Source organism: Salminus brasiliensis, chromosome 1 (assembly GCF_030463535.1).
Source record: "Salminus brasiliensis chromosome 1, fSalBra1.hap2, whole genome shotgun sequence".
In the NCBI taxonomy this organism is placed as follows: Eukaryota; Metazoa; Chordata; class Actinopteri; order Characiformes; family Bryconidae; genus Salminus; species Salminus brasiliensis.
In genome coordinates, this window is record NC_132878.1 from 55,013,329 (window position 1) to 55,027,192 (window position 13,864).

Here is a 13,864-nt window from a genome sequence, read left to right on the forward strand (position 1 = left end):
TGTCTCGTAGTTCATACTCATTTGACCCCAGGACCTCTCGCAAAACAGCTAAGAAGCTTCCCTACGCCACTCAGGGCCACGTCTGATCACGGCAATCGTCAACAGAAAACACCCTGACCTTCACAAGAGTCCTCCAACAGCATAAACACCCCCAAGGCCTTGTGCTATTGTCATTGTGACAGAGTTAAAGAGAGTGCATATTAAAGATCATATGTTCCTTTAACTTATGAAGCAATAAGTTCATAATCATGACTAATCATGAGTGTAAAGGCATGGTGGTCTCCAATCACTCCTATGACCTACATCATAGTTTCATGGTGTCACAGAATAAAAACCCTTAAGAACTCTGGAGTTCAAGAGGTGAAACAGGGCTCTGCCATCCCAGACTAGCTCTGAGCCTTGTGTCAGAGAGCACAGTCGTGGTGTATTTTTTGGGGTTGTTGTTGCCTGAGGCCTTTCGCTATTGAAGTTCCAAAGATTTGCATTCTGGATACTGCAGTGACTCGTCCTAGTGTTACTTTCCCCCTCTTTCTGTTCCTGATTAGAAGGAATCAGTCAATGATGCATGTGACAGACCTGAAGTCAACGAGGAAGGAGTGGAGTAGATCTTTTCCCTGTGCTCACAACGATGGTGATAATTAGGGGAAAGAATAATGGAGCATGTGAGATCTATTTCTTTTCTCTTTTTTTCCTTTCTTTTCTTTCCCGCTCTGAGCTTAATAACTCTCTCAAAGCCCCATGACTCCGTCCCATATCACCTACCTACGTATATGTGTGTGTTGCAAGAGCGAGAGAGAGAAAAAGAGAGGAAGGGCAAAGCTAGTTGAGTTTTTACAATCTTCCCCCTCCGAAGACAAGTCACCTCTATATAATGAGTTGAGTCCCCTTACACACCAATAATTAGTTTAAATGAGCTCTTCAAGATAGGGGATGAAAGATGAAAGGGGGAAAGTGCAAGGAAGAGAGAGAGAAAGAGCGAAAGAGAGAGGAAGATAAATGAGTGAGATGGCTCGTAGTAGTAGCAGTGAATGAAAATGAGTTTAATGGCAGGATGTAGTTGGCGAGAGCCAACTCCAGAACAAAGAAATGAACCCTAGTCTTCAGTGCTCAGTGCGGAGTGGTTGTGTTTAAAGGGTCTGGTGCCACAACTGGGCATTAATGCTAACAAACCATATCTGACAAACCATACCTATGAGTTTGAGACCTAACCGTAACAATTGTACATAGGAGACCAAACCCTTCATTTAGAAGAGAAAGAACTCGATCTGAGCGGGATATTGTACATGAGGAATTGGTCCAAATCATCCCATTCCCTGATGTTTTGTTGATCCCATTCCTGCTCAGATTGGGAAGCTCAGGTTGGTGTTGTCCTCTACACTGTCCAAGAACCACTCATTGGAGGCTATGGATACGGATATAAATGGAGCCTTCTGTCCGTACTCTGTGTTCATTTCATCCATATTTGTGCATGTTCTGACAGAACGGAGCAGTGAAGCCAATAGTTTAAGTGAGACATGCCCACTGCCATATGAACGCAACAAAGAAATAACATATGGTGGAACCGTTTACTGCCGTTTACTGCCATTTACACCACTGCCTCTTTCATGACCTCCTCCACTGTCACATGTTTGTTGAACTGCCCTCTAGTGGGAAGGGACCCACAGAATGTGGACAGTGACGGTTACAACATCTGAAACAGACATGTTCATTTTCATATGTTCAGGGAGTATAAATGAGCTGTAAAGACTCTGGGACCCTTCATCTGAGTTAATCTGGCTCCTTATCTTATGAACATCTTACAAAAGCCTAACAAATGTCTGCAGCATTTCACCAGTATTGCGTTCCTCTCCATGAGAAAATGACCCATCACAAGGGTAACATGGGTCCGTCTTGAGTGTGAGCATCCTGGCCAGCTAAAGCTAAAGCTAAACCTGGCGGGCTAAAGCTCAAGCTGTGATGGATGAATGGATCAAAATGAAAAGCTAAAAAAACACTTATTCTTTGTCTCAAGACTGTAGGGGCGTTGCCATGGTAACATGAACTAATTGTCTTCGCTAGTGATGGAGGGCTGTCAGTCACACGTTCATTAGCATGTTAAGACCATGCCCAGACCGTTTTCAGAGAGGTCTAATGAGTGCAGTTTGGTGATTCAGATTTCTGCTTTGTGTTCGAATTAAACATTAAGCTGATCGCTCCACTTAACACCCCAGGTTTAGTAAATTTTTTCTTCACCCGTGATTCAAGAGCTTTGGAAGGAAGGAAACTGAACTAGCCAAATGTGCAGATAGTTGGCTCGTTTGGTATCCAGTAGTATTAGCAGTGTAAGGTGTGCTGTTATAGGCTGTGGAAATGCTCCATTCAGAGAACAATCCAGTGTTCATTTCCACTCGTTTCCGCTGGGAGATGGAGAGTTGTGCAAGTCATGGCTAACAGCAATGCGGTACCCTGAATATGTTGTTGATACCAAAACTGAATCATAGAGCATCTGAAGGGATCACTTTGTGGGGGTGGATTACCAGGGGGATTCTCTAAAACTTGGAATCGTACCTTCAGTTTTTTTTCACAGGCCTGCAACACAACATGGGACAGATTTACAATCATTACAACATTATGAAATTATTTGGAACCGACATTTCTGGTTGGTTTGTTCTGTTGATCCAGCGAAGTCATTACCATATACAGTGTATGTGATATGTATCCCCTTTTTCAAACCATCAAAAATAAAAAAAATTGTTTTATTACTGTTTAAAATCTCATGTTTTATTTCGATTCTTGGTTCTGTGGCCAAAATGTATTGACCACAGGTGAGTCTTCATTAGTTATAGGTACTGTACCGGAGGGGGCACCCAAGAGCAACAAAGCCATGACTACCAGAGCGAGGTGGAGCTGAGCCGAAGCAAAGCGGAACTTGAACAATGGCAAAAGCTATTTAAAATGCAATTATTATACATGCCATTCAGGAGGGCACTTATACAATTTGAGGTCAAAAGGGTAGGAGCTCAAGCCCCCCTGGGGACGGTCTGTGCACGTGCCGGGCTAGGAGAGCAGGTGAGGCGTAATAGAGAAGAAATAAGAAGATATGTTTTAGTGCTTAAAGGCATTCAGGCTGATAATTAGAATGGAGGATAGGGAAAAGATGGAACCTCACAATATGTGAATATTTCACAATATTCATATGTCTGATGTTTGCAAACAACATGCAAAGGACTAAATGCACCAGCAAAACAGTAGCGCTATTTTACGAAAGGCTATAAAGACTGTGTTTTGTCAATTTCAAATATATGTGAATTTGCTGTCATGCAAAAACCTTGTACCTCCATTTTTTAATTTTGACATCATTTGAATCAGGCAGTTGTTCTTTACATTGTGTCATGATGGATTGACCAATAGAAATGCCACAGAATTACATTTAAGTCTAAAGTTCTATTGAACATTAAGCAGGAAAGATAGTAGAAATATATATTATATGGGGGGGAAGGAACTGGTCATGTGTCCCCTGAAACACATCCTCTTTAGTCAGACTTAGTAGCAAAACATTCTGCAACCTGCCTGTGTTTATAAGGCTCATTTATAACGAACGATTATCTGCTCAAGTTAAAGGCAGTTGGACTTGACAGCGATCCAACGAACCAATGGTCCATGGATATTGATGTGTAGCCAAGAACGTCCAGCAACCTGAGGCTCAAATCACACATGTTTACAGGATAAACCCTCAAAGTCAAGGGAATGGTCTTAGAAGTCCCCTCCCACTGTTTTCAGGCACAATTAGCAAACAGGCTTGATGTAATTCACAACAAGGCTTGTTTTTTTTTCTCACCTGTTTTCAGAGCGTTACTTTACCAATTGGTGAGCTCCCACATGTTTGGGTGCCTGGATTCCAGAACTGCAGCAATCCCTTAGCTTCACTTCTATTTAGTTTTCAGCAGTCTGTAAAAGGATACCTCAGGATTCCTGCTGCATCTGATTCCCACGACAGCTCTTTCCCGTTTCCATGTTTTAGCAGCATTCACACTGAACGCTAACACTGCCACTCAGTCGGCCTTTTGCCACTCGGTGAGCGTGGCTGCAGTGAATCCGCCACCCGTGCAGTCATGTGCACACCCTTTATGCATGTCTTTGTTCAGTGCCTTAGACATATTGACGATATTGATATAGTGAGAAAAGCATATTGTGACTATTATCACGATAACGATAACATAGTATCATCAGCTTGCCCCCCATACCTCCCCACAACTAAAACTGTAGTTATGTTTTATACATCCAACTTTGTAGGGCCATGTGGTTTCTGTTTGTAACACAACACGGAGGAGACGTAGGTGGTATAAGAAAGACATCCCCTCATTATCCAGACGTTTTCATGCAACGGTATGAAATGCAATTGGTGCAGTTGGTTGTCTCTTTCACCAGACATTCAGCTATGTATAGAACCTGCCCACCTCTGTGTCTGCAGTAAACAAATGAAGCTGGCAGACAGGACAAAGGGTAAATTTGCAGAGATTTAGATTACAATGCAGATAGATGGGAAGGACACTGGAGATTCGTAAAAGAATTGCGCAACCCCACTTAGCTTAGCTCAGCATACGCACACACACTCCCACACACACACCCACGAAAAAACACACAAAAACACACGGCATGTGGTGCATCTCAAAGACTCAGTGGAAAACACACAGTGGCATGCTAATGAGATAAGTATAAAAGATAAGAGCCAGGCTTACTCATAACTTCCTCCTCCCTCAGGGAGCAATAGCAGTAGTAGAGGGGGGGGAGTCAAGTTGACCCCACTTAGCTTCACCAGCTGAAAGCATTCCTCTGTGAGACAGGGACCTCCTAACTGTGTGCTTCACATTCTAAATTGTGCTCACACACACACACACACACACATTTGTATTTCTGGCTAAGGTATTTTCTAAGTATGTTTTGATATGGAAATTCAGGCCCGATAATGATAACTGAAAATTACCACTTTGATGTGGACAATGTCAATACCAGGTACTGATGTTTTTATTTGTTTGTTTGTTTATGTATTTATTTGCATTATTAAGTCATTCACACAAAAACCTATATATTGTTCATAGTACAGCAAGTGGTGAAGACAGACTGCTGTTTAATTTTTTTTTTAAATATATATAAAAATGTCAACACATCAAGAGTTTCATTTCTATTTGTCAATTCATTATACAATTATGACACAATGTAAAGAACAACTGTCAACTATCTTTTTTTCTTTATTTATTTATATTTTTCTCTGTACGATATATTTAATTATATGTAAATATCTTACAAACTCTTATCCAAATCTTTTTACCATATTTTGTGTCTAGTCCCCCTATCACATACAATGCCAAATAGCTGTGAGGGTGAAAGCTAGCATGTGTGTCCTCTGCAACATGTTCCGGGAGGAGAATGCTTACTGCCAATGCTAATGTAACTTCTCTTACGGCACCTAACAGATGCCCACACTGGCTAGCATCACACTGGGATATCAGGAAGAGAGGAGGGGTCATTCTATCTATCCACATAGAAAAAACAAGGCCAATTATGCTGTCTTGGACTCAGATGCCACGGATGGCTGTGGCATCATTGGGAAATGGACTCACAATCTCCTGTTGATTGGGCTAAGGCAGCTGCACCACTCTGAAACCATATGCCATTCTGGAACCTGGAGTTCTTGGTTTTTGCCTGAATGGGGAATCAAACAGTGTGCATGTCAGTTGAAAATAAAGGTGCGTAATTACTGGAGTTTGTCTCATTTAAACCTCAGCAATTTAGTTAAAAATAACATTTTTAACTGGCATTTATTTCATTTTTTGGGGGTTAATTAAATGATTTCCATCTCTCAATGTTGTTCAAATGAAGAGCAAATGTCCATTTGTATAAATATGATATACTAGACAAAGGTTTTCATGGGGTGGCCTATTCTCTTTGCATGACTATATAGCTTCCTTAGTATTTAAGATTTTTTTACAATACGTTGGAGTAATGCTAATTGTCCCAGCAATGTTACCATTCATGTTTTCCATTATCTGGTCCCCACAAAGACCTAAATACACGATCACTCACACACACACACATACTCATGACAGAGGTAGACAGAGCAACTCCACAACTACTATTAAGAAAGTCTAATGTACCAGCTGACAACTCATCCATCAGTGTAGCATTCAGACATGTCCCTCGTGTTCCTCCCTTACCAGTTAAATTAATGAGGAGAATCCCCGGCTTGTTTTGAAACAATGCCTTAATGTCGTCAGTGCTTGGACCCAATTGCTCGGCGGTATTAGCGGTGACTAATGACTCAAAATACTTTCCTTATGCGAGAGGGAGCTCAACATTTGCATTCTGCCTTTAATTCGTTTAGCAGATGCTCTAATTTGCCGTGACTCATAAGTCTGAAGGCATCCGGGGCACAGAAAAATATGGCTGGGGAGTGCTCCGGTTCAGCACACAAGAAATACGGCCAAGGAGCGAAAAACAAATCATTTGTCTGAGTGTCTGAAGGGACTGTGGAGCTCTGGCTGAAGAGATGAGCTCCAGCACTGTCCAATTTAGGTGGAGGAAGAGGAAGAGAGCTGACCATTACAGTGATGGTAATGTACTGTAGGGGTAGTGCACTGAAGCTATAAGGCTGGCTTTGCAGCAGACTATAAAGTGCTTGTGCTGGTTAGACACTGCAACAGTAAATAGTGCTGGGTGGTGTAATGTCTGGTGGAAGCGGCAGGCCTGCAGGTGATATACTGTGATATTGGCTTTTCAGTGTTAGCGCTGTTGATACATAGCAAGTATTGCGTGCATGAGAACACTCAATGTCACAAAACAGCGGCTTTTCTATTGCAAAAGTCTAAGCTGTGCCAGTTGCACATGGTATTTCAGCTTGGACAGCAACACAAGTATCATCATGAGCTAAATTCAGTCATGATGTACCATTTGTGATACAGAGCCCTAAATGATAGCTTGGAAAATCCCTGATGGCAACATAATTACCATATTATTCCATTACATTGACACTTACATATAATGGTGGGCTAACTTTAAAGTTATATTCTGCCGATATGCTGTTTGGCACTGACAAATACTGCTGAACATTGGTGCATTGGTATTCACTTATTTTAACACTCATGTATTATGTTTAATTAGCCTTTCTTGCTGATTACAGATGTAAATTTATATATTATAATCTTTCCAAGTGGAGTTCAAGGTATGTATGTATGTATGTTTCATTTGTATGCCCAGCAATTATACACAGTCTTTTTCTGTGGTATGTAGATTCCAAGATACTGGTTAAATAAAGACAAATCAATCAGAAATATTTGACTCTTGATATTTCATAATATTAAATATCATCCCAAAGCCGGTCATATCCAACACCTACACCATTCATTAGAAAGTACATTACATACTAAAAAAACAGAAAATACATACAACCAACTTTTGTAGAATTATTGGTATTGTGCAGAGGGCAATGCTATGCTCTTATTAAAGGTCCTTTAGTAAAGGTAATGGTGCTATAGCCTACAGAACAATTTGAAGGCTCTGTGGTTCTTTGCCTGGTTTCTTGATTTTTCAGATCTGTGGAAAACTATTTTATCAATGGTTATTTATAGACACTTTTAGAAAATGGTTATATGTAGTATGAAAAAAAGTTTCCACTGTTGTAATCCTATTGCTAACCTTTTTATTTCCCATGTGGTAGACTGGGATTCACTGCCTAATTAATTCACTGCTGAGGCAGGAACGCCACACTATGCCAAGAAGAGTCCATGGGCAAGACTCCCAAACACTACTTTCAGTGCCTGCTAAATGCTATAAATCTACACTAAATGAATAATAGTAAGCTTCCTGTGTACACATTTGGATAATGTTGATAGTGTATAAGCAGGGTCATTTCTGAACATGTATGAACTTGAAAAAAAGACCAGTTTAAAGCAGTATAGTTATACCAGTATAATAACCTAGTGATAAATACATTACTGAGCCATGACGCTTTGCCATCAGCATCCGGAGTCCAAAGGGGCACAGTTGGTCATGGTCCCTCTGGGTGGGTAGATAGCGCTCTCTGCCCTCATCACTCTAAAAGTGATATTGGCTATGTTGGTCTGTTAACTGGTGTGGTGGAGCTGGCTAACAGCGGGCGCTTTCTTCCGAGTGTGTTGACTGCCCAGAGGCAGTGGCTGGCTTTGCATGTATAGTCCTAGTGTTGGGAGCCTTGCTATAGTGCTAGAGGTAGTAACAAACTGTTGGGTTAGTTGATAATAACAAATTGTAAGGAAAGGGGAAAAAATCAATAAACTAATTTTGTTAAAAAATGAATAAATTACATACAATAAATACAGGTAAAAGAAATGACATGTGGCTTATGTATCCTTTTTGCTTTTTATTTTTATCAATGCTGTCTTTATAAGATATATTTGAGTCAATATCATGATTGACACACTCATTTGGCTTCTTGTGCCCCAGGGGCTTTAAATGACTGCTCGTACAGCTTATTGCGGAAGTGGTCCGGTGTGTGAGCTTCTTTATGCTGTAATTTTAAAATAGGAAAATGAAGCACAAAGGCCCAATCAAAGCGAGAAGTCAAGTCTGACATTCTTTTTAGCATATAGGAGCAATTGCCAGAAAGCATAACCTCATTAACTTTATTAATGCTAACTCAAATGTCATCTGATAAGACTTGAAAAATACTGTGCTATAGAATTGTACTCATACTGTTCAGCACCGGCTTTTAATATAAATCACTCTGCTGCGACTCCAGAGTGATGCTGCAGTCGAGATGTGCTCTTCTAATGTCCATTTCCATCTTTGACCCATCGCCATTTACTCTGACTGCTCCACTCTCTAATAGCGCAGCTGTACGCGGCTGAAGCATGGGAGGAAAAACCAGTGAAATGCTCCACTGAAGTGTCCATTGACGCAGTGTGTTCTGAAGGGATGCTTTAAGACGTGCTCAGGTGAAGTCTCTCTCTCTCTCTCTCTCTCTCTCTCTCACTCTCTCTCTCTCTCTCTCTCTCTCTCTCTTTCTATCTCTCTCTGTCTGTCTCTCTCCCTCTCTATATCACTCTGCCTGAACCGATGTTTCTGACGTCACTTGGACACGCCGTCGGCTACCGTGGACTGTGACACTGTGTGTCTGTGTCTGTGTATTTAGCTCTTTGTGGGGACCAAGATGAGGGAAAACATGAACTGTTTGATGTTGTGAGGACATTTAGTCGATGTCTGTCATCTAATTGAAATATCATTGTTGTCTTCCTGTAATCTCATTGATGACATCACCACACACCAAAAGGAGGGGGGAATGAGCTCCACCTCTCAACATCCCCACTTATCTTCATGTGAAATGTTCAGAAATGAATCATGACATAACAAATGTCTGAGGAACAACATGACTGAACCATCCTATGCTTTATTTCTTGGTGGCTTGGAGCCGACGTAAGGGAAGCTCTGTGGGATCGTCTGTTTCAAGTTTTCGGCTCATTAACTAGTCTACCGTTCTTTCAGCTCAGAGAACGTGTCTCAATCTGTGTTTATGTGTGTTCTTGCGATTTCCATCTTGAAAGGTAGCTTAGAATCTACTTTCCAAGAACTCTTCCCAAGGCCCCTCTCGTCACGTTCTTGGTATTGAGAAACACCCAGAGTGTCTCTAGCAGTGATCCTCTAATGGTCTCATTCAAACTGCATAAAACACACAGGATGCAATAAAGCTGGACTACAAAGAAAATCTATGCAAATTTAAATTAAATTAATATTACATTAATATTGTTCGAATTTTATTAGAATTATTCCACTCTAATCAGGTGTAGCATGGCAGCATTTAGCTACACAAAAATACCGACATGTGGAAGTGTCCCACAAAGGCAGAAATACAAAGTTGTGGGTGTGTGTGCATAAGTGTGTGTGTTGGCCGGTCGGTAATGATGAGCAGATGGTCGAGCGCACTGATGACCGGACACTCTCTTGGTGCGCACGGGACATCTGCTGTGTAGACACACACACACACATATACACACGCAAGTTGGTGGTCACTCCTCAAGTCAGCATGAAGAGAGAGTACCTGAAGTAACACCCCTGTCTGCCACCACCATCCATCTACACTGCAGGCGCACTGCCACGGGTGGGCCTGGGTGCGTCTGGGCCTATCCCGATCGGTCACAGGCCCAGTGAGTCGGGAAATAATATTTTATTTCGATTCATTCTCTGTGAGTGATGTTGTTGTATTACGACCAAACAAAATCATTACGCTCTCAGCAGTATTCCTGAATGTGTGAGTTATAGTCCAATGACCAATAACAAGCTCGTCTGGGGTGTTGTTTTCTCCACCCTCCAATCACTGCTATCCGTTGCCAACCGCCATTGCCATTGCCTTGTGCGCCAGTGTTTTAAACTGGTCAAAAGGGGTCAGGGGGAAAACGTCCAAAAGCTTTGGATTCCACCTTAAAAAGTACACCTTTTTACTTGTACAAAAGTACAAGTAAAAAGTGGAACGTAAAATTCAGGGAAGAAGATTTCCAGAGCCAAAAATAAATAAATTCTAATAATTAAAAAACATCATTAGTGATCACCCAGAAATGTATTTCTGTCCTGTTTTGCTCTGCTTCACTGTGGACTGTTATCCTGTAATCACTGCTGTCATCTCAAAACCTTGGCATGTTTTTACTTCTTTTTTTTTTTGGCATTACATTTTTTAACATCTACTCTTAACACTGTGTGAACATTTTAATGAGCGGGCCAACAGAAACGCTCCAACCCTGGAGCATGGAGCACTGTATTAATTTTGCCATATACAATAAAGAGAGTTCAGTACACGAACGTGACGACCATGAACCTCAAATACTGCCCAAACAGACAGACGGACAGATTCCAAAACCCCCAAACTGTAAAGTAACTTGACTCCTTATATTTACACCCTCAAAGAATTCACATACACCCAGCCCACTTGTGAAAGCCTTTCCTTTAAAGCCTTGACACATACCGACTGTGCCAGATATCAGAAAAGAGGATGCTATATAAACCAGGCCCTGCGACTGCGGCTTTTCTTGTGCCGATGCACTGTTACACTGTAGTCCTGGACTGCTTTGCGTTCATACTGGCATATGTACAATCAAACCGACATTCAGGGAATAGAAGGCAGCAAGTAAAGCTCTGCGCAAGGTGGGTGTGTCCCCAGGTCCGCTTTCATTTGCAGCACTGCAGTCATAGCAGGCAAACATGCATCAGGTTGTGGGTTGAAGCGGGCGGGTAAGATCTCTCATTTGGGAGAAGCAGAGCTTGGGTGGACCAGAGTAAATATACTACAAGTGAACTGCAGAGAGGAAATTGAAGCCCTGGATCCTTAACCCTGGCTTATTAAATCTCATAGACCTGATATCAGTATTTAACCACATTTTTGATAGTGTTTATTGCTTAAAACGACAAAATTTCAACGTTGCTGTGACTGCTTCCCAACTCACATACGTCTTTACTTTACTGAGGCAACTACACTATTGAAGGCACATCTAATGGAGGCTAGGTTTTGAACCCCTGTGTAATGTGGGAGTGTGTGGTTTTGGGGCACAGTCCCGCTAAACTCAAGCATCAGACAGACAGAGTACAAGACAGAGTTAAAGCACAGAAACGTGGGCATGGAGGCCCACCTAAAGGTGCACTTACAGAGCAATAGCATGCTATTACTAAAATACTAAATGCTAAAATGACAGCTGGGGAAGCAATCAGGTTCCGGGCTAGGCTAAAAGCTAACCATAGGACAGGATAGCAGGATCTGCTAAGACTGGGGGATCATTACAAATAATTAAATAAAAAAACTATGCTATGCAACAGTGAAAACATATATTATTGTAAGGCAAAATAACAGGGCTGTACATGCATTTTCAGCCCAATTAAGGTCACACACTCATCATTTCTAAATGAATGAGGGACTGAAACCCTCAGTGCATTCATTCTGTGGCACCCTCAGAAGCCAAGAATGCTTTAATCTCTTACAGCGTGACCATTTCAGAGATGCACACTGAGTTTGGGCAGCGATGGTGTGATACACTGTGTGATAAGTCTGAGGCGTTAAAAACAGCGCTTTGCTACATTTCCCTCCAGTGCGCGTTCACGCAGTTGGAAGAGCCCCCATACGTGTTGGAGGCGCTTTACCACTTCGGAGCCTGCAAATCTCCCAGACGATTAGGAAGCATTAAAAGGAGGAGGAGGAGGTGGTGCTGGTGGCGGGGGTGAGGAGGAGGGGAGGAGGAGGACTGGGTGGGGTTAAAGAAAGAAGATTTTCCTTTTGTCGCGCTGAGGGAGGCGCCGTCTGTCACTCCTCCTCACACACACCGACTTCCGGAGGCTGAGTGAGTGAGGGAGAGAGAGAGAGGCTTGTGGACGCTGCACGGTTAGGTTCCCTGCTGAGTGGAAGAGCTCCTCGCCCGCATCCGCCAGGGGGAGACAGAGAGGCGGCGCTGTTCACTCGGCCGAGGTGAACGAGCGGCAGCGGCGGCGCCAGCAGCAGACCACGAGCAGCGAGCCAGCGAGAAGGAGAGCGAGCGAGCGAGAGAGAGAGAGAGAGAGAGAGAGAGAGCGGATAGAGAGAGGGGGAGAGAAACGCTGCATGCAGCCTCACGGAACACTATAACCATCCTTTTACCCGAGCAGCTCGTTCACGGAGGGCGGAATTTAAACCATGGACCGGAGAGGAGGTGCGATGCTGCTGGCGCTCCTCGCCGCTCTGCAGGTAAGAGGAAACAGGGCTGCGTTTGCGTTTTGGCTCGGGTGTGTTGTTCGCTTGGGGGCTCCTAGCTTAGCCTAAGTGTGTGTCCTCACACAGGGCGACCCCGGCTCGGCATGATTACAGCGTGCTTGCGGAGCGAGGTTGGGGGAGCGATGCTTCGCCGCCTGGCCGTTGTCAGCCCCGCTGCAAACGCAGCGCTTCAAGCGTCCCGTGCTGGAGGGGGGTTGGGAGTGGGGGATGGCGGTTGCGATGGATGCGCATTTTTATTTTTTTAGACCGCTGTCGTTGAAAGTTAGCTAGCTACGACGGAAGGGGACCGGGGTCCGGGGACCGGGGTCCGGGGTCCAGAGCGCGGGGGGGCTTCGCGTCGAGCTGAGAGAAGACACGCAGTTTTAATGGAGAGCTGCGCGGAGGGGGCGCAGGACGGACAGAGGGGCCGGAGGAGGACCGGGGGGGGGGCTCCGTCCTGCAGGAGTAGTAGAGTAAAGAGGGGGTAACCGAGACCGCGTTAAACATTAGAATACTGTGTGTGTGTGATGTGAGAGAGAGAGAGGGGCTAATGTGAGATGCCCCTCAGAGCTGACTGTGGGCACAGAGAAACGAGGCGTGCCTCAGTCGAGGACGGACAGAGGACTGAGGGAACTAATAACTGTAGCTACATGTGCTGAAAAGAGAGAGAGAGTGTGTGTGTGTGTGTGTGTGTGTGAGAGACCACAGCCTGGGTCGTCAGCCTGGTCTCTGGATTTCAGTTTAATTTTTAACTTCTGTGCGAGCTGGCTGATCAGCTGGGAAGGGGTTCTTCAAGGGTTCTTCAAGGGTTCTGTGTGAAAGACAGAGGAACCGTAACGACTTCAAGAACCATTTGGATGATTAAACGGCTCCTTATCTGGATAAATGGCTCTTCTCTATGATGGAAAGGCCATTGAGCCACAGTGAAAGATGTATATGATTATGTATGTATAAGCTAGTTCTTCACACTTGGTTCTTTGTGGAACCCAAAAATGGTTCTTCTGTGGCGACACCCAAATAACCCTTTATCCCCCTTACCTTTATACCTTACACATGTATGCATATGTGCTTTTCATTCCTGAGAGGGTCAGAGTTAGGGTTTAAGGATGGTCAGCACAGCACCACTAAGCTACGCTGACACAGCTGTCA

General features: G+C 43.5%; 1 protein-coding gene across 1 annotated transcript in view; it reads left to right on the plus strand.

Annotated features, from left to right (window-relative positions):
• The first annotated feature begins 12,380 nt into the window (after positions 1-12,380).
• The window catches only part of cdh2 (cadherin 2, type 1, N-cadherin (neuronal)), a 52,015-nt gene continuing 50,531 nt past the window's right edge, over positions 12,381-13,864 (plus strand). Inside the window, exon 1 of the mRNA XM_072682694.1 lies at positions 12,381-12,709. Within this exon, the coding sequence (XP_072538795.1) occupies positions 12,659-12,709 (51 nt within the window). The 5' untranslated portion in view covers positions 12,381-12,658. The remainder of the gene's footprint in view (positions 12,710-13,864) is intronic.